The sequence below is a fragment of the Corvus kubaryi genome, unplaced genomic scaffold, assembly GCF_017639235.1.
Source record: "Corvus kubaryi isolate FWS band 111438036 unplaced genomic scaffold, C.kubaryi_AGA036_p1.0 37357, whole genome shotgun sequence".
Taxonomy (NCBI): domain Eukaryota; kingdom Metazoa; phylum Chordata; class Aves; order Passeriformes; family Corvidae; genus Corvus; species Corvus kubaryi.
The window spans coordinates 10,907,612-10,929,250 of record NW_024581117.1 but is presented as its reverse complement, the minus strand read 5'-3'; the positions used below and the strand labels follow the sequence as shown (position 1 = coordinate 10,929,250).

At 36.5% G+C, this 21,639-nt stretch overlaps 1 protein-coding gene across 8 annotated transcripts in view; it reads left to right on the top strand.

Moving 5' to 3' along the window:
* SHLD2 (shieldin complex subunit 2) overlaps nt 1-21,639 on the top strand; it is a 29,912-nt gene that overhangs the window by 2,955 nt on the left and 5,318 nt on the right. For 2 of the 8 annotated variants that reach the window (XM_042033241.1, XM_042033247.1), the window contains 4 exons: nt 12,165-19,009; nt 19,539-19,646; nt 20,418-20,612; nt 21,469-21,603. In XM_042033241.1, the coding sequence (XP_041889175.1) occupies nt 17,500-19,009; nt 19,539-19,646; nt 20,418-20,612; nt 21,469-21,603 (1,948 nt within the window). In that variant the 5' untranslated portion in view covers nt 12,165-17,499. Of the gene's footprint in view, nt 1-3,721; nt 3,820-3,856; nt 19,010-19,538; nt 19,647-20,417; nt 20,613-21,468; nt 21,604-21,639 lie in introns of those variants that run through there. The other 6 variants (XM_042033245.1, XM_042033244.1, XM_042033243.1 and 3 more) reach the window with 6 other exon arrangements.

The window sequence follows — 21,639 nt, the reverse complement described above, 5'->3', positions numbered from 1 at the left end:
CAAATCCGGGGTAACCCTGGGGTTGCCTCCAGTGCAGAGTCTGAGCATCCATTAGACAGCACACTCAGGAGGAAAGCTGATGTGTACAGAGCACCAGTTCCTTTCTGTGGTGAGCTGTCTTCTGGGAAGACAATTGCTTTTGAATTAATCTGCAAATGGAATTACAGTTGTTTCAGCAAATTTCATTTTAAGCTGTGAGCCACACCACATGAAGCACTTGACAGTTCTTACTTACCCTTTGCATAAAGAATGATGGAGATAAATTCCAAATAAAAATTGAAGCAAGTTGTTTGCCTTTGAATTGCCTATATGGGCATCTATGTTTCCCTTCCTCATTTCACCAGAAATTGCAAAAAAATGCTCATTTTTCTTGGATTTAAGTATTATGCTGTACTGCTTTATGTAGACCTTGGTAGTGTAACTAAGTGAGTGAGAGCTGGGGTTATTTTCTTACCCCAAACTGCTGCAGAAACTGTTCAGCCTCTGAGTCAACAGATCTCTGGACAGTTGGATAATAGTTTCTGGGTGACTAGGAGGATATGAATCTGACAGGAATGTTAAGTGTAGTACTGTTCACACACCTCTTGGCTGCAATCCTGTGTGTTTGTGTTAAATGGAGACTGTGCACGTGAGCAGCAAGTGTGCAGGACTTCTGAGAAATCCTCCTGTATGGGAGCTGCCTGCATATTGTGGGATACTGTACCAAAATAGTACCAAATAGCAATCTAATTATTTTCCATATGTTTAGCTTGAGATATTATTGAGTTTCATAGGGTTTATTTTCTGCCTTCCCAATGGTTTAAAGTAAAATCTTCATGTATAATTGGTTTTGGCATGGGATGTGGAAATAGAGATGGCAGTTTCTTTATCTGCAGGAAAATGTACCAGCATTCAGTCTTCAGAGTAATGGGAGGTAATGTTGATACAGCATTTGCTCTTTTAAAGATGTATTTTTTAATAAAACAAAGACACTACAGACTAAAGAATCTAAGGAATAATTAATGTAATCTGAACTTAATTTTAATTCCAAATTTGTGAATAAATTTTGGTACTCTAAGGGCCATATTTCTTGATTATATTCTTCCCTTTTTATACCAAGCCAGTAGATGATGTAACAGGAATGAACCAGGATGTGTGGAACAGTTGTCTGCCTTCAGTGTTGCTGGAGGGCTGTCCCTGTTACGATGCTGTCACAGGCAGGACATGAATGAGGTGCATCCCAGAAGATTCCCTTACTTTGTGGCTGTCTATATGAGCACTTTTACCAAATGAACACTTGACTAGAAATCTTCATTTCAGTCATCTGTTTACAACCAGTTAGAGACCAAAGCTTATTAAAAACCTTTCTACTGATAGCATAAGATATCAATACTGAGATCTATTGGTTTAGAGACTTTTCTCTATAAATAACTTTGGCTGTGTTGAGCCATAGCAGATCTGGAGAGCTGACTTGCAGGTTTTCTTCATTTACTCCTTTTGCCTTGATAAAAAAGAACATGAATTTGCTGTTTTTCCAGGCAGGCTGCAGAAGTTAATTTGCACATACTGCAAATTTCAGGTGTGCTTTCTGCAATATTGCAAAATTGAAGAAGAGGTATTCAGATTATGAGATAAAGACTTTAAACCTTTCAATACTTTGTCTTGTTAATGAGATGCTTAGGTACCTGTGGTCTGATTATTTAATGGTTTTATGTATTACTTTGCATTAAATTGAGATTTTTCCTGCTTGCTAAGTTCAAGGAATGAGCTGCTATTGTTTTTTTCATCTGTAAATAGTAATGGTTTTGCTTGTCTATAGCACTATAAAAGTAGGGAGTGAAATTCATAATTGTGCAAGTGGGAAGTTCCAGGTTTAGCCTAGTAGGGACTAGGCTGAGGTGAGTCTTGTTTTTTTTACTTGGGGCATTGCTACAAAAATAATCTGTAGCTGAGCAAAATAATATTTAAATTTACTATTTAATCAAGCATAAGATTTTTTTTTTTTTTTTTTTTACTTTTCCAGGACTTCTGCAACAAGATCTCATTCTTATTTCAAAATTCTAGCAATTGATCTATTAGCCCATTGTTTAGAATGTGAATTTGACAGGGATTCCTAATTCTTAAGTGAAAAGTATTTGGAAAAACCCTCAATAAGTGGTTCAGAGCAGTTTTCTGAGCTTTTAACTTGTTAATAACTCTGCTGTAGAAATCAAAATATTGAATAAATTCTGGTAGCTACCTCATGAGTAAATATACTTAATTGCCATGAAAAGTGGTGGTGCTTACGTTTATTAGCTTTAAAGACCTTCTGTCTCCATCTGTTTGTATAGTTGCTGTGCATGATGACTGATGTTGCCAACTGGTTGCTTCAGCTCTGTGACAGAGCAGATATAAAAAGCTCTTCATGTATACAGGAGCTGATGCCCCCATCTCTTGGTCAGGCAGTCTATAGATAGATAGTCTATAGAATTCTCAGTGCCATGTTTCAGTACTGTTACTATCAATATATTGCTAATGAGTATTGCCAGATAATCTAACTGATAAATATTAAATATGCTTTTTAATAACACTTATAGGAAGAAGTGTCATGCCACTTCTGGTTATCAGATGGGTAGGACAAAATGTAACTCCCTCTGGAGCCTGCAGGTCTGACCCAAAGCTTTCTGAAGTCAGTAACAAATTAATCTGCTGTGACCTTTCCCTCAACGTGGCCCTTCATGATATAGGCTTTTGTGGGTCAGTGTGAAGGCTTCTCCTTTCTCAGTTCCTGTATCAGTGAGAATTTGTGTAAGTAGCTGGTTTGTGTAATAATCTTTAGCTTTTGATTGGTATTTCCTAATTTCTAATTTAAAAGACAAAAGAGGGCCTGATATAGTTACCCAATCCTGAAATATTTGGGATTCTCATCTCTCTGTTAAATGTGTTTGAAATTAGCTGATGAAAAAGCTAGTTGGGAAAGCTGACAGATATACAGGCATAAAAACTTCCACAGATGTCCTGTGAGCATGTCACCTTTGTTCTCTTAAATAAGGTTAGGAAGGAAAGAAAGTACTTCTGTCAGTTTATTTCCGGGAAATTATGTTTAGAAAATTGCTGTCTACTTCAGTGAGCATAGCAAATAACAGATAGTAGAAAGTGGTTTGCCAGGAGTGAAATAAGAATTGTTTGAAAGTAACATTTACAATTGGAATGGATGGTTTTTGCAACTCCTGGTGTCCTTGGCTGTCTGGCTGAAAATTATACCCAAGAACTTTCCAGCCTGGAATCACAGCATCAGAGGCTGCAAACCGGTTTTTTCTTGGTTTAATACTCAATTGACAATCAGAAGTTGTTGACATAAACGTAGTGTGTATTGTTTAAATAACAAACATTGAAGCTGTTATGAACTAGAGAATACTAGTCTCCTGTAGTGCTTTTGTTTGCCTTTCTATTAGCAAAACCAACTTTAACCTTTTTTACTTTGGAAGACTGCTTATGGAAATCAAAATTGTTAAAATATGTTTGAATGTTTAAATCTTCTGTGAAATATGTTGGTGGGTGAAGCCCCGATACAAAGCATTAAGAATTGCCATTCAAGTTTGTTGGTACAATTGAAATTGGTGTTGTTTATCAGAAAAGTCCAGGGGTACATTGGCTGGTATTTTTCAACACATTATGGATTTCCTGGGGGGAAAAAAAAATCGCTGGTTATGCTGGATGTAAAGATGTATATGTGATATCTTTTCTTGGTCATCTTTCACAGACCTCAAGATTGTTCATGGTGCCCTCTGGATGTAGAGATCCAGCACAAAATCACTGTTGTATAGCTCATCCCAGAGGAATCTCAGAATGTGACAATAGGTCAGAAAAAGAAATGTTTTCTGTTTTAATTAAATTGTCCCTTCTTGAACACACTTGAACAATTTTTGAAAACACTGGGTCAAGTTCTTCGTGATTATTGTTTATTGTCTAATCTTGTCAATGTTGGCAAGATAATGTCTAACTTACCTGTTCTACTTCACCTCTTCTGTTTTTTTCACTTGAAAGCCAGTATGTTGAAGGTTAGCTTATTTTGAAGTACTGGTAAGGTAGGGTCTCTGCATATCATTAGTGAGAGATTTTCTGGTTTCAGAAGGACAGCTATATTGTGGCCTTCTGCCTAAATGAGTTAAAATCACCATGGAATTTGTAAAAGCTTCTCCTGGTTTCTTTTGTCTTACTAGTTTTCAGATAAGCCTGGTGTTTTTCTTTGGTTTAGTAAAGGAACACTAAATGGCAGTCTACATAATGTATGCTCTTAGATTGCTCTGTTATCATTAGCGATCAGCTTTCTTGATCAGAGGATGCTATGTGTTCACCTGAGGATTTAGGTCTACATTATCATTGTGGCATTTACATCAATGTAACATTGGGCTACATCAACAGAAATTGAGCTTCTTCCCCATGTGACCAAAAACCTCATGAAAGTAATAGATGAATAGGTGAAGGATGAAATTAGAAGCCACTCTCCTTCACTGTTCTGTTCTCCCTATTTACTTTACTCCTCACCTACACTGAACCCATGCTTGTAGTGCAAGTCCATTAATGTATTCAGTTTTAGGTGTAATTTATTCTTGTTTATTAGATGACTAATTCAGTGAAGGTTATTTAAGTTAAAGAAATTAATGGGCCTGTTAACTAAAAGAAAAAAAAGTCTGTTATTTGACGGAACACTCATCTTTTGTCTCCCTGAGTGAATTGTAAAGTCACAACAGAATACAGGGTACTGTCTCAGGACTTAAAGTAATTCTTAACGTTTTGAAACTAAGGCTTGATTGTGTGGCTGTATTCTGCACAATGCAAGGTAAGAGAGAACCTCCCTCAAACAGTGTATGAGGTTCAGGAACTAAACAAACAAAAAAAAAAAATAGTCACATCAGATGCCCTGTGTTAATCCTGACTTTGAATCATTTGATTATTTTGTGCTTATAAACCAGCACCTGAGACCGCAAGTAAGGAATAAAAGCAGAGGAGGACAATAAATCTTATGTTGCAGGAAGAAAGAATTGTAGATAAAGAAATGATATAACCAGGGATGATGACTGTTAAAATCTCAGTAGGTAGGGTGAAAAGCTGAGGTGAAAAGGGTAGTTTTGTATCCTATCAAAAAGCTGAAGGATTATGCACCAGGAAATGGCAATGAAATGTTTAAGGTATGAGTATGTAAGATTCACTCGGTGAATTCTGCACTTGGTTCAATTTACTGTGCAAGCAAAAGTAAGTTACTTAATCTTTCATTGCCTCAGTTCCCGTGAAAAAAACAGATGATAATTTATTCCCAGCTTCTTAAAAATATGAGGAGGACAAATACAATAAGTATTGTTTGGAACTGAGCTGGTTATACAAACTTGTAAGGTCCTCACATCTGAATGAATATAGGCCAGAAATTACAGAGCATGGGCAGTATTTATTCTTAAGGAGAAACTCCTGGAATCTGCTTTTCTAATAAACTGATACAGTTTTTCTTTCCTATCAGACTTGATTTTCTTCAAGAAATATAGGAAAGTCTTAGATTATTTTCCAAAGTGATCAGTAAAATACTTCTTGTCTTGAATGTTTACCCTTTATCAGAGCATATTCAATTTACTCATTCCTAGGAACAGAAACAGCAAGGTCTAATGGAGCTGCAGTTCATTAATTTTGTGTTGAAGATGATGAAAAATTGAAGTTACGTAGGCTTTTGCAGGTTCTGTTGGATTAAAAGAATCCATAGAAATCAGTGATAGAGGAATAGAGCAGAAGTTCTCTTGGAATAACAAATACTATCCGTAGCTTCATGCGTAAGCTACTTTAACGGGTCAGATCAGATAAAAGGAATGGTTGTCAAATACATTACAGACATGTTTTGCCAGCAGATTTTATTTCAGTTATTTTCATGCTGTATACTTAATATGTCTGAAGTCAGTCTTTCAGCAAGTCTTCATCCAACAAATTGGATGATGGCAGATGAAGAGTAGGTAATATAATTTGACCTGTGGCTATATTTGGTTATAAAAATTTCTGAAATGCCAAGTAAGGTGGAATTACTCAACAAACAGAAAATAAATACTGGGGTTGGCATGAGTTCTTTGGGAATATGCCAGTGTAGATATGATTGTGCTTTTTTGCTGAGAATGTCAGATGAACTTGTTTAAAGCAGTGAAGTTCCTTGAACTTAGACTTGTTTGGTTTTTTCTGTTTTCCCACTCTGGATCATAAAAGAGCATAGAATTGAGATGAGATGGAGGAAGGTGGCTTTATTAGCTCTGTAACTGCATGGATTGCTAATTCTAAGGGGCCTGTTGAGAATACAGACTTTGCAGCTGAGCTGTTCCCCAGCCTTCCTGTGTCCAGCAGTGGAACCCCAGCAGGCAGAGCTCTTCTCTGGCATGAGGCCTTCATTCCTACAGTAAACTCGGTCCAGATCAAACCCCTCATTGCATCAATGCTTGTAAAACAGCCCTAATCCTAAAGATTGGTGGCAAGCCTTCTGCCAGTAGTTCTGCTCTTGACATCTAATTCTCGAGCTGAGAAGTCAGTATTTAATTTTTTGAACAATGGCATAGGACTCAAAGTACTCTAAGTACCATGAGTACTCTTAGTGTGACGCATGGTGGCAAATTTCTGTTGTGGAGACTGGAACTAGACTGGAAATCCAATGTAATGTGGAAAAGCCTAGATAACTTTTACATTGGAACAGCTTCAGTCCCCACTAAACTGTATTTTGATTTATATAAGATGAGCTATTGAGAATTTGGAAGAATAGGGCTTGACCTATTTGGGGAAAGTTTCCCCACATCTTTCTAAGATACTGATGTTGGCTGCAAGAGTGAAATTTTCTTTTTTGAAAGGTAAATGTGATTCAAGACATTTTTAAGGGGCTTTTTTTTTTTTTTTTTTTTTTTAATATTTATAGTCTTAAGAAGCTGGGCTCTGTTTGGAAAGGAAGAACTTTGCATAACACCACCATTCTATCCAGCAGTACAGTGTAGGTGGCCTTGCAGTGCTCAGCAGTGGAGACTATCCTGATGGACAGCTTCCTTCTCCATGTTTACATGCTCCAAGGAAAGCTGAGGTGCCCGATAAACAGCATGTCGCTTCAGGGCTACCTGGAGAAGGGAACTGCATAGAATAGCTTCCAGGATCAGAACTTTATGCTTTAAACTTACCTGGATATAAAATGTGCTTGTTTTTTAAACACTCTGTTTCCCAAGTTAAAGGGATAAGCGTAGGTAGAGGCTCTTGACAGCTGGTTCCCATTTGGGATTAGAATCTTAACTTGCTTGAGAGCTGGTAAAGTAAAACTTACTTGTTTGCCATATTGAGAAAGAAGCATCAAGTAACATCATAATGTATGAAGGAATTAAAAACTACACAGTATGACTGCACAGTTCTTATGATGTTACATCTTCCCTCTTCTATATTTGCCTTTTTTAATGAGGAATGCAATTTAGGTGGACACTGTTTTGGATGTTTTTCTTTTCACCTTCATCAAATCAAATTCTTGCACTTGCTCATTTTGTGAAACTTTCCATCCATGCCCATCATTTACTAATTTTTCCTCACTGTGATCAGACTGTTCAGTTTTCTGCTTAGTTTTTCTGTTGGCAGCTGAAGTTCATAATATATTGTTTAATATATTGTAATGTCGTACAGGTTTCTGTTGAGAAAAGCACATTAATATTTTGATTCTCACTTGTCTCTGAATACCTTACTATCTATATTTTGGAAAAGATGCCTTCAATTATTTTTAAGTTTAATTTCCATTATATAAACTAAATCTCCATTTGTTGCCATTTAGATTTGTGCTGACAAATATGATGTCTTAGCAGTTTAGTTTTAAATCTTTTATTTATCTCAAGCTTTTCTTCTGCTCCAGTGTTTCATAATGGTTAGCATGAAATGTTGCCATACCTCACTTGAGGTTTGTTACGAGCACATGGCTCCTAAACTGCCATTCATTCAGATGGTATGTTAGTTTTATCTGCAAGATCAAGTTTTTATATATATATGTAATGTTAACATAGGTATAGTTCCTGCAAAGCAATGTCAGGTAACTCAGAACATGAGCCTAGACAGAACAAACTGTACTGCTTTTTGAATTCCTTTCTCTCTGGTCTGTTGTAAAGGTTACTAATCTCTGGAGAAAGATAATGGATCACATGTTTGGTGAATAGATTTTTGGGTTTTCTGCTTTATCTGCTAATTTTAAAATCTTTTAAAGTAAGCTCATATAAGCAGATTTTAATGTGAAATTTATGGGAAGGGCAAAACCAATATGTATTTACTCATTTCCTGTCATATGCTTAATACTGCAGTAGCTGATTATTTGTATTCCATGTGCTTCCTTGCACAAGCAAGTTAAATCTGGAGTTACTCAAATCATTAGCTGGATACATAGAGTACTTTGATATGGAATGGACAGCAAGTTCCCTGTGTTTCTTCACCTCTAATTTTCCTCTTCCGTGTTTTTACAAAATGCAGAATTCAGGTGCATGTGCACCTGAAGTACCACGAGTCACACAGAGCAGTAATTGTCTTTCTGTAAAGGATGTCACTTGACATGGAATAAGGGCGGGTTACAAAAACACTCTTCAGAGCTACTTTAATTTGTGTGTTGGGACATTAAACAGAGCTCTCATTAAAAAGGTAGCGTTCTAACATTGGCACTGCCACTTCTGTTCTGTGTGAAAACTTCCTGCTAGTGTTTTCTAAAATATTTTTGAAGGCTATTGTGATTTTAGCTTTGTACAGCAGCTCAGATGGTTTTCAGGATAAAAAATGCGCTAATATGTTAGTAGCCAATGTTTGCCTTGTGTACAGCAGTCCTGTTGTTTCTATTCTAGTGAAAATCAAGTATAGAACTTGCAACATTTGGTAGACAGAGAAAAAATTGCATTTGCAAACAGGATTACAGTTCCAGTACACAAGGTGTTAAACTATGAGGTGACCATTTCTTTAATCTCTACTCTTTCTGCATTATATTGCAGAAAGAAGCAATTTATAGTTTTATTTCCAATTGGAGCAGCTTCTGCATGAAGACAAATGAATAAATAGATAAATCTCTTTAGTTTCCGTCCTTAATTCTTCATACTTCAAGAGCTTTGAAAGTTACATGGGCAGGACTATGTAGTATTGCAAGTAATAAAAACATGTGTGAAAGTTACTGAATTAAAGGCAGCTGAATGGAGGTACACAGCAATCATAGCACAGTACAGATAATAACTGAGGTATTGCCTCTAACAAAAACCGTGAAGCAAATGATGTGCTTTGACTGAGAACAAAGGTGCAAGAAGGTTTTTATCAATGGTTATGCTGCTGTGCCCTGCTGCTACACGCTACGACTTGGAACAGTAGAGGGAGACCCAGGATGACTTATTACATCATACCTTGAGTTTTTTGATTTTGCTTGAGGTGTTTTCAGGCAGCTGAATTACCATGGAAAAGGGTACAGGCCAAGTCAGTGTTTCTGGCATTTAGTTAGTAAACTTCATTCACACTTTGTTCAATTGTAATGATTTCCTTTAACTTTTTGGGGCATAGTGGGATAGAAATTGTGATCTACAATTTTTTGAAGTGTAATCAGTCTATTTATTTTTAATAAATAGTCAAAGTGCATTTCTGCCCTAAAGTCTGAGAGAAAAGCTACCTCTTTGAAATAAGGAAATTTGCATCTAAAAGGCACCTTTGGCTCGGTCAGCTGTGCTGATAGTTACTCAGTATCACCTGTTCCCTGTTAAAGCTTAACCGGTTTGCTAAACTAACATCCATCTAAACCATTGAAATGTAAAGGATTATGTATTAAAAAGTTAATGCTACTTTTCTTTATGTATCATATCTTAATTTTTTCCTAGGTAAATGCCAAAAGACTTGAAAACTTCAGTTCTGTTTCCGTAAGATTCACTGTAGTTCTGACTCATTTAAAATCATCTGAATTTTTTGTCTTGGTTTCCTGCAGTGCCCTAGTAAATTAACAACTTTACTGCTTAGCTGGAATAGCTGTGAAAGAGTGTTTGCTTGGCTGATGTTCATGCAGCTCTGCAAAGAAGTTGGTAGGTGTGTTCCTTCTGTGGCCACAACAAGGAGCAAGTGTGGGCAGTGACCCATCTGTGATCTTTGTAATGCTGTTGACCAGTGTACAGGGGCAGTTTGGCCCAAGTCTGAAGGTTATGTTTCCTTGAGGGAGCTTTAGCTCTTAAAAAACCTTAAAGCTCTTGACTTCTATCTAGAAGAGCTTATCCTTTTCACTTACAGCTGAAGTGTATTCTTGGGGTGTGTGCAGAAGGGAAATATTAAAATAATCTTGAAAATCTTTTGCCTTTTCAAGAACTGAAATTTTAGATTTGGATATAAAAATCAGTGCTGTCATGTGGTTAACATCTCTCAAGAATTTTGTTTGAATTAAAATGCTCACATCCAAAGCGGGTGTTCGAACTTTTCTTCTGAGACACTAGATCTATAGAAATGTGTAAAGGCAGCTTTCATTTTCCTGAGGTATGAAAATACTGAGGAGATCAGCTATTGATTGTATCTGATTGGCAGCTCCTTTGAACCTAACAGAAATACACTGATGATACCACATAAAGGATGTAGCTGCACACTGCGGGAACAGATAAAATGTGCACAATGTGGCTTGGGGTGGGGAGGGAGTAGGTAGGACTGGCGCCATAGGTTCAGTCCTGACAAAAAGTACTTGCTGCCGTTTATGTTTGCAGGAAGGTTAAATGTTTGCTCTTCTGGAGGGATCCTGTATAAACAGGGATGAAGTAAATGCAGTCAGAATTGAGCTGTTGGTCTAAAGGTGTCTTGTGGGGTTGTGTGCCACCTGGCTTCTTCTGGAGCCTTGTGTAGCTTGTAGTTTTGAGCAGCCTTGGAACTTCTCGATCTAGTGATGACTTGTGTGCTCTAGTATGACTTCTTGGAGTGAGTGACTGGTTTTTTTTGGTTAACAGACAGTGAACCTGAATTGTTAATGATGGTGACAAATGAGAAATATCCCACTTGTCTTAAAGGCAAGAGGAAGTGCAGCTTCTGTTAAAGTCTATTGCTAATATAACCACTTGTGGTGGAGAGTGAAAGACATTTTCCTGGCACTAGCAGATTATTTACATGCTAATAAAATAAAGTAGATTACTTTACACAGGAAACTTAAGAATTACACCTTTTCAACACCCTGTCTCCCACAGTACGAAAACACACAGTCAGTCTGGCTGTTGTCCAAAACAGTGACAATATCCCGTTTTTGTCTATGAACGTGCAGTCAGCCTCCAGGTTTTTGTTGTAAAACTTCATCTTTTTTGAGTAAGGCTTTTGTAAAGATGAGAAAATAATACTGGTGGCTTTGTATTTTAAATATTTCTTACATGTGTATTTTAATCATCTGGTCCTAGTAAATCAAATCTACCAGCAGTTAATCTGATGGAAATCAGGCTATTAAGATATTTCTTTGACCAGTTACCTTGCTTTCATCTTAGGTCCTGTATGGTTTTATCCACTTCTGTTTATCTGATGGTCTCAGTCCCAACATAGATTTTCATTGGTAATGATACCTGTGGAAAATTTTCTGCAAACTAAATAGTTTTTGTAAAAAAAGCCACAATGATGCCGTTTTAATATTGTGAGGTATTTTAATATGCTGAAATATGTGGAACAATATCTTTCTTGACAGGAGGTATAATTCAGGCAGTTTAGTTGTTTAAATAGTCCTCAAAAATAAGGGTTTGGGGAATGACTATTCTTCAACAAAACATGCATGGCACGTTTGTGTATATTTGACCTTTTACCTTTATCTTTCTTTTCTACTCAAAAGGTCAGTGTTCTCTAGAACTTTTAACTTCTTTTGTTTGTAGCAGCCACTGGATGCTGCTATCTCCTTAATTTTATGTTTTTATGTGTTGCAAAACAAAAATCAACAAATAGCATTTACTTAAGGGGCCACCTCGAAAGGCACAAAGGCAGTGAGGAAAGAATTATCAAGCTAATCACAAAAGCCTACGACCTTTACTCCAATTTTCAAACACAATGAAGACTATCTCAGTGGCTTAATTGAAAATGTATTATCAGTGTTCAGATTGTTGCATCATTTGGTTCCAAAAAATAATGTAAAATAAAATGGCTGATGCAACTGCTCAGTAGATGTTTTTATATGATGCAAGCTTATATTTACAGAAGAAATGTCTTCATTTCAGGTCCAGGGAGATATTTTCCTTCTAGTGCACACCTTTAGAAACCACAGGCCCTGATCCTGCAGGCAAGTAGGTGCACATTAAATGTTAGCAATGCCATTTGGTTGTTTGCCTTCTTTTTCTATATTATCAGTTCAGTAATAGTTATGAGGAACAACTTGCCTCTTCTTACTCAGTATTTTGATTTAAGTTTTTTTACAGTGTCAGACTGTGGAACTTCTAAGAACACTGATTTCTGGTTTAAATTATTCCCCTGCTGCTGCGGGAGTATTTAGGAGGGTTTCTATTGTGGTACCTAAACCACAGGTGTTCTGCATTCTAAAAATCATCTTGTTTCTGAAAGGGCACCAAATAAGGAAGAAAAAATGGGTACCTCATGTTTTATGGCTACATATTGCTGAATACAGGTTTTATGTACTTGTAAACCAGCTGTACGTATCTTGAGGCCAGATGGTACTGTACTCCTCTGGTAATAGCCAGTGAAAAGAACTAAATACTGAGTGGATTAGTATTGCTGCTATTTGACTTAAATAGTAAGTACTAATAGAAATTATTTTATGGTCAATAATAACCTAAGTACCTCATTTAGAAGTAACTTTATACTAATTACAGATACTGCTGTAGGCAAATGAATGCTTGTGATTTTCATCAATTTTGATATCGATTAGCAGGGTTCCTGCTATACCACCAGATGTGGTTGACAGCAGCCTCTGTGCACAGTATTCCATGTGCTGACATGTTATTATGTGAGCCAAATAACCATCTTGGTGTAAGATTGCAGTTAGTTACACAGGTCAGTTGTGGACAGGACTACAGTCTTTGCTTGAAACCCTGTATTTAAATTCAGATTAAAGGTATTTGGTGATTGTAACAATCACCAAACAACAGATGACAGAAATAAGACCTATCCTATTAATTTCCTCAGCTGCCCATGTGTACGTGTATGTTCTCTCACATCTGTGTTCCCTTGACTTCTTGTTAGGTCGCACTAGCCTTGGCTAATGCAATCCACTTAAATCTCTTTGAGCTGCCATTCACTTCCACGTATAATCTTCTCTTAAGCCCACATGATATGTCCCTCACTGTTACATACAGTAAGTTGACTTCAGCTACAAGTTGCTTAGCTTGATTTCTTCTGTCAGTTTTTATTTTCCATTTTGTTCCTCTTAACATGTATTTGGACCAAGCTTATTGATTTAGTAGATAGCTGCTGTCGCTGGTGTATTGATTCACTTGCAGTGCTAGCAGGAGTTGTTGGCAGGAAGATCATGCCTCTTTTTCTTGCACAAGTTGCAAGCAAACATGTGATGTGTTCATCACTTCATCCCAGAGTTGTTTCCATTTCAGTGTTTGAAACTGTTACTACACTGCTTACTGTTTCTTCAGTTCTTCAAAGTTACTGTACATCTGCAGCACCTGGCTTTTAAAAAGACCACATTGAATTTTGGAGGGAGATTTGAGCAGCGTGGTGGAAGTGCCAGGAGAGTTTCCTGTGATGTAATCAGAATTCTGCATCAGGAAGTTTTTCTGGTTTTCCTTTGGTTGGCAAGTGTCTTAGTAGATTTTCTACTCTACAATCACATGGGTTGAGCTGTCGAAAAAAGAAAAGCCCAACCAAACAACCCTACAGCTTGAATTGAACTGAAACTAAATACTCTGAAGATGGCTATGAATAATTCAGTTTCCTCTGTTGTAACATAGATGAATCTATTCTTTAATTTTTTATACTACATGTAGGAGGAGTATAAAATCAACTATGTGAATAAGGGAGGGGAAAGTTCACAGTAGAAGTTAAAATTTAGAATTGAAAGAATATCCCACTTTATGTATTTATTGCTTACTGGGCCAGCTTTTCAGCAGGTAAAGGACAACATAATGTCTTTTTGCATATTTTAGGGATCGAGTCGTTAACTACTTACATTTAGGATGTTCAGCATCAAGCTGCAGCAAATCAAAGTAGGAAGTTAAAAGAATGTACTGTCTATCTCCTAAAACTTTAGTGTTTCTGGATGGGAAAGTAGGTTACACTTCTGCATTATATTGCTATAGTCCTTTGTCTTCTGATGCATGGCTGTCTTTTATTTCTGTAGTCTTACTTGTAGCTTGAAGCTGTAGTGTGTAACAGACATAAAGAAGCTCTTAACTAGAGGTTGAATTAGTGTGGTTTACGCCTAATGTACAGGGCTTAAGTAAAGACTTGATGAAACTATTTGGATGTAACTTCTCAAAACAGAGATTTAGGCACCTGGCTACCGTGAATATTCAGGAATGATAGGAAGCTGAAGCTGTGTCACCCTCTTAAATTATCTTGGCATAATGCTTAATGATTATCGTGGCGAGTGAATGCTATTAATGACTAGTAAAATATGGAATAGCAGTAATGAGTATTTCTAGGGTATTTTAGGGGTACTTTAAGGTCATATATGTAGCATCAGAACATTTCTAGAGTAACTATGGGAAGAGGATTTCTAGAGCTATTTTAAATTTTGTGTGTAGCAAATCACTAGAGATTAACAATCTGTTAATGACAGTTCGTTTTAAAAACCTTTAAATTTAGAATTCCTGTCTTACTGTTTAGATTGGAGGAAATAGACTATGTAGCATAATATATTTCTTGTAATAGGTATATTAAACTTCAGTTGCAGTGTCTTGCAAATGTACAACTTGCTGATGTAGTTACTGTTTTTTAATAGATCATTGACCCGTCAATCAGACTCTGACCATTTCAGAGATAAAAAGCTTGGCTTTCATTGGCTGTTAGGAATAGAGCACCTTTCCACAAATTAGGAAATGGTGTAATAATTAACAGGTATAATGGATATGTGCATTCAGGTTTCAGGTGTATCTCTATGAGTTTTAGCTCCCATTATCTTTGGTGTAGTTAACCCACTGTCTGCCCACAGATAAATTAAATACAGTAAAAAAATGGATTTTTTTTGTGGCAGTGGCATTTTGCTAAAATGATTGATAGATTTTTGCTCATCTTTTTAAAATCTGTAATGAATTGTTCTTTCAGACTTTTATTTAAAACAAGGTTCAGAACTTCACTAACAAACTCATTAAGTGAGTAATAATTCCGTTCTAAAGCAGCAAAGCAAAGGTTCATTAAACAGTTTTGCATACAGAGAATTTAGGTAAACTTCAGGGTTTTTTTTCTTTCTGATTTACAGACCTAAATGATTTTAGGTACTGATGATTCCTAGTACAGGAAGGACTTTGACATCTTTGACCAAAAAGTCACTTGGAAGTTGCCAAAGCAGGTCGTTTGCTAGTGGACTTACTACATGAATCAGAAAGTTGGCAAACGTCACCATTCCTAAGCTAATTTAGGTTTTGAAAATATAAACTGTATTTTAATTGCAAACATTCATTAAATAACACCAAGGTTCAATTCCTTTGGTGTGATCATAGAATCATAGAACAGCTTGGGTTGGAAAGGTTCTTAACAAAAATCATCAAGTTCCAAGCCCCCTGCCATGGACACGTTTCACTAGACCAGGTTGCTCAGGGCCCCATTTACCCTGGCTTTAAGTGTACTGGCACTGCAAAATATGAATCAGGAAAACAAATCCTAAATTTAGAGAAGTTACAGAACTGGAAAGTTAAGGAAAACTTCCTGAATTTTTGTGTAACTTATAACTCTTTAAGCATGACAGAAAACAAAAGAGAAGTGATACTTAAAATGAGGGGCTGATAAATTACTATATAACTGGACATTTACCAAGTTCATTTAAACTAATAGTAACATTTTCTACTTGACATAGATCTGTTACTTAACTTTTTCCATCATGTGTTAGGTAGCCTTTTATCCACAAAACTTATTAACATCACTTCTTTAGGGATTCAACCTCACTTTGCTTTGTCTTTCCCTTACCTGATCTACTACTTTAGTGTTGAACTGTAAATTCTGTCCTTCTGGTTATTTGTATATTATCATTCTTTATGTAACTCAAAGCTTTCATAGGTTTGGGTATTGTCCTTTAAGAGTTATGTTCTTATAAGACTAAATTTAAATGTACAACTGTAGAAGTTTGGACACCCCAATGTTTTAAGTAGTACTTGTTTTGTTATGAGCATAAAAGTGAGCAGTACCAGTCACTGGGTTTTGTAGCTTCTTTGTATTTTGCCCAGTCTAATTTTAGTGGTTGTATATTGCTTTTCCAGTGACAACAATGATATAGCAGAGATCAGCATTCCAGGATGTTTATGGTTTTTCCATGTTACAACGAGCCTTATGAATGTGCCGATTTACCGACCCCTAGTGGGGTTGTTAGGAAAATGGTTGCTAATTTAATTAGTGCTAAATGAAAAATTTGCATCTTTTTCAAATGCTGTATTTGTTTTAATGGTCTTTTCCTTCTATTTACAGCTGGATTATCTCAAAATTTTTCTGGTGTTCTCTACATCTACGGAATTGCCTATTGCAGCAACTTCTATTAGCAAGAGTACTCCCAAAACAAATAGCTATAATCAGCATTTTAATGAACAGTTATAGCTGTTTCTGCTTATTTTAAAATTATAATTATACAGCAGAAATTTAAAAAAAAAAATCTTCTTTTTTGTGTGCTGTGTAAGTGGGCTAATTTTAATTAGCTAGAAAAGCTAGTAATTTCTTGAGTAGTTTGATACTCCATGAATGAATTAAAGCAAATCCTAAATTGCCTGCTCAAGCTTTACTGACCTCTTAGTGGTTATTAAATAATTACAATTTATCAGTAATAGCTTGAAACAGTCATTTCATGCCGAAACAGCATGTAAAATATTGCATTCCTAGCAAACTTTCTAAATAGCTCTAGTATTTTAATCATTTAGTTGAAACTGTAATTTCCTGGAAGATTAAATGATCTCTTAACCATGGTGTGAAGATTTCTTAAAGACATTTATTTCACAGGAGTTAAAATCAAGCACCGAATAGTGAATTCACATTTGACTGTTTAATTAGCAATAATAAATGAAGACAAATAGGTCAATAATAAAACTTAATTTTAACTTCACTATAATGTGTTTCCAAGTGTCAGAATCAGAAACTAGGTGTTGTTTTATTTTTATAAATTCATTTTTCTGTGCAAGTTTGACACAAAGAAATATTAAATATTTCTAAAGTAACTTCCATACTTTAGATTTTGTATATCTATTTTTATGGGCTTTAGGTAGTCGAATAGTGCTTTTCCCAGGTAAACTATGAAATACTCCTATGAATTTTAGGTATTTTTTTAATTTTTAAGAAAAAGTAAAATCTTTTTTTTTTTTTTTGCATTTGCTAATATTTATTATTGTGCTTATTTATTATTGTGCATAAACCACATTATTTAAAGTCAAACTTACACAGCAGTCAAAAATGTCAAAAAGACCACAAATTCATATTTTTGTGGGAGCACCCAGTATTCCAAGCCCACTGGAGATGTTAGAGCAAAGTAATTCAGCACCTACTGCTGAGAAATGGAGAGAACTCCACTGTTTGTGTGATACACATGGGTTTGTTTCTGGAAAAGTCCAGGGTGCTGCTGCCCCCTCAGTGCTCCAGGCAGAAAGCTCCACAGCCTCAGGACTCCCTACAAAAGGGGACAGCACTCAGGCTCAGCAGGGCAGGTTCATGGCAAAAGAAGGTTTGACATCTCCTGCCCCTGTGGCAGTGACTTGTACCAACTTTCCTAAAAAGACAAGTTTAACTTGCTCTGGTTGTCAGATATGCAAAGATAGATACACATCTGCAGATGTAAATCAGGCTGCAGATCAACACCTGCCCCAGACCTGTGCAGAATCAGCTGGACAGGATAAACCATCACATGGCTGCTGTCCAGACCTCACTGAGAGAAATGCCAGTCATTCAGGAGTTAACAGCTCTGACATTTCTGATTTGGTTGCCAGTACTAAGCAGGTCAGCATCCATCTGCAGTCTGTGGGATTTCAGTCAGGTCATAGAAGTGAACATCATGAACATCTAAGTCAATATCTGGATATGTTTTTCAAAAAAAGTCAAGAGTCCAAATCAAAAGAACCAAATCACTGTGCAGACTTTGTGGTGTCAGCAGACACTGAATTTCAGAGTGTAGTGACTTCGAGTCTGGTGGCTGTTTTTGCACAGGATCAGAATGAGATGCAGGAAAGAATTGGAAAACTATCAGAAACAGAAGCAGACAAAAAAGCTGAAGAAAGGCAGTGTGATCGCTTCCAATGTGATTCTGGTGTTGGAACATGTACTACTAATGTGACTGAAAACGAATATAAGGAAGAGGATGCAAGTTCTCTTGAACTTTTCAGTTCTGAGGATGATGGGGAAAATGTTTGGATTGAAGCTACAAAACAAGAAGGAAGTGCTAAGGAACATACAGAAAAGTTTCAAGAGCTTAGTGTTCCTGCTAGGCAATTTGTAAATGAAATCCATATTGAGTCATTGAGCTCTGGAATACTGTGCTCTCAAGGAAACTGTTCTCACAAGAACTCTTCTAAAAGACCCCGCAAGTATGAAGATTCTTTTCATTTTTTTCACTCAGCATTTCAAAGACAGCTGAAATCCAAGAGAGCTAAACTGAATTCTTCTCCACCTGGTTCTGGGGTGAGAGTGGATCCGGAAAGGATGACAGAGTTCAAGAAACTCCAAAAGAAACTATCACTACTTAAGAACTGCTGCAGCAAAAATCAAAAGTACAGTATTTTGGTCACAGTTGTACATCCTTGTCATATCAAAGAAATACAGGTGAAGACTAAAACAAAATCTTCGTGTAAAGTTCCTGTCGCAACAATTGTTGTTGTCGACCAGTCAGAAGTTGAGAGAAAGGTGGTGCTGTGGCGTGCTGCTGCATTTTGGTCCCTCACTGTGTTTCCTGGGGATATTGTACTGCTTACAGGTGAGAGTTCTGTTATTTGCCTTTTTAAAATACAGATCTTTAAAATGCCTGTTTAAAGTAGAAGATGTAGCAAGTGATTTGGGACTATGGCTAAACATTTGTAAGTAGCTTTCTTACATCACTCACATCATTTGAGTTTTCAGTCATCCTGCCAGTGGAACATTGACTATCCCATGGAAGTTTGCCCTCAGACACAGCCATGGAGAGTCAGGGGTATTCTGTAAGGTGTCAGTGTTTTAGAACAGTTGTTCTTGAAAATTACAAGTCCTGTTACAAACCAGACCTAAGCAGTGTTTGCTAGGAGGTTAGTGAATTTAAAACTTATATCAAACTAATGAGAAAATTCTATTAACTCATTGTAAATGGCATTTAAAAAATAGATTAAAAAATAACACTGTGTTTCCAAGTGATCTCTTTCAAACCCTGTGCCTTACACATCTGTATGTAAGATGGTCTTATAGTCAAGAAAAGTATTCTACACTTCAGTATTGTTGATACATGAGTTGATAAGGTTGCTTTTTTCTTGCAGATGTAGTAATGTATGAGAATCTTTGGTGTGGAGAAGTCATGCTTCAGTCTACGTTTACCAGTCAGTTACTAAATCTGGGGAACTGCTCAGCTCTCAATCCAGAAGAATGTAAGATTGTAGTGCATAAGTTTCCATGAAAACTACAGTAAAACAGCTTTTTCAAGTACTCCATTTTGTTGGCAATGCCTCACACATGGGATAAAATGGAAACGTGTGCAATTGAGAGGTACAAAACATGAGAGAAGAATATGACAGGAACACCTGTGCACAAGATGTGGACATGACAGCATCAGATAGCATGTGAGAACCGTGGTAAAGTTTGGTGGTTACCACTGAACTCTAACAAAACTGAGTTCTTTGAGTTTAGTTTAAGAACGAGCAGTTATGTCAGGACATGGCCATGTGGTGTCTGAGTTTTCATCAGGATTAAATTTTTTGCAAAATGGAGTAAGTAGATCCTTTCAGGGAGAGTAATTCACTGCAGGCCATGGAGGGTTGGAGACTGAGGGGAAAATACAGTGGAAGTATCACAGTGATTACATTGTTCTTACTGTCTTTGTGGTGTCCAGTATTGCCAGCTGTTTAAGGCAGATTCTGAGGTCAATGATCAAGCACAGCTTTCTTCTTACCAAGCTATGATACAAGATTTTTGGTGTATTTTAAAGTATTGCACTTAGCTTAACTTGACCTGCTTCCTCTTGATAATATCCTAAAGTACAGTTTAATTTCAGATCAAGTGTTATATATCTCAGGAATTTCTTACCTTAAAATTATTCTTGAACAGTTTTGATTTCATCAGTGTAAATATGTTCCAAGCCATAAGTTTTATACTTCTAAGTATAAAAAATAGTATGTGATTTTGCCTTTATTTCATGTAAGTTTATCCTATAGTGGATGGTGGTGTTCTCCGTGGCTTGTTGGCATACATATCATCAGAATTTCCACACTTCAGAGACATTCCACAAAGACAAGTTCAGAGACTGGATGATGTTCAGTATGTGCAGCTAGATCAGCTCCAGCCAAATACTTTGGTGCACTCAATCCTGAAAATTATCAATATTTCTGTATTAATAGGTAAGTTCATGCACTGGACGTCAACTTCTGAAGTAGGTGAAACTTAAATAGTAATTTTGCAAGGCAAAATGTTTCTCACTGCTTGACCTCAAGCTTTGCACAAAAATTTGATCATATTGCACTCTCATCCTATATTAGTAAGCTACAAACTTCTACCCACATTGTCAATATCATGTTTATTAGTTTTAAATGCAGAATTTTGAAGATAGAAATCTTCATAATTTGCTCTAGTATGTAAATCTTGGAACTGTTAGATGTTTAATGCAAGTGTTCTTGTTCAAAAATTATTTGTGAAAATATTGTAGTTTTAGTGTGGAACTGAAGCATGCAGTGTCCTGGATAAGAGTGGTGTAGAGATCTTAATTGTTTCAGTTTGTAGGGACTGTTACTAATACTTTTAGTGTGCCTTGTACATGACTATGGTTTTCTTCTATGTGAAAACTTCTAGAGAAATGTTTCTTTCAGTGTATTCTACAGAAGTTACAGGAACAACTTCCAATTATGGCAGTTACAGAGAAATTGAGTACAATTTCTTTCTACTCTACAAGTCAGGATGAATGGGAGCTGAAAGATGCTCAGATACCTCCTGTTTTAAAGGGAGTTGCCGAGTTGCTGAGTACTTAGATGGATAAAAGTAAATTAATATACTTTATGCACTCCTTTAAACTAGATTCATGTTGCTGAAGAAATCAGATTATTTTCTGTCCTGAAGAAATTGTAGGTGTATTCTTGTTTGCTTTTAATTGTACCATAAAATGTGATAACACCATGATTTCACCTTAATACTGAGGCACATGGGGTTTGTGCGCTTATAAGCTTTTTACTGTAGAAGTAATGTAATTTTGATTCTTTTCAGAATCTGTGTACAGCTACAGAGGTGGCAACCAAAGAAAAATTATTCTAACAGTAGAACAGAACAGAGATCAACACTATAGGATGGTTCTGTGGGGAGCAGGGGCTGCCTGGTGCCCTCAGCTTCAGAGGAAAAAAGGTAAGGTCCTTGTATCTACTGGTAAGTGTAAAAGGA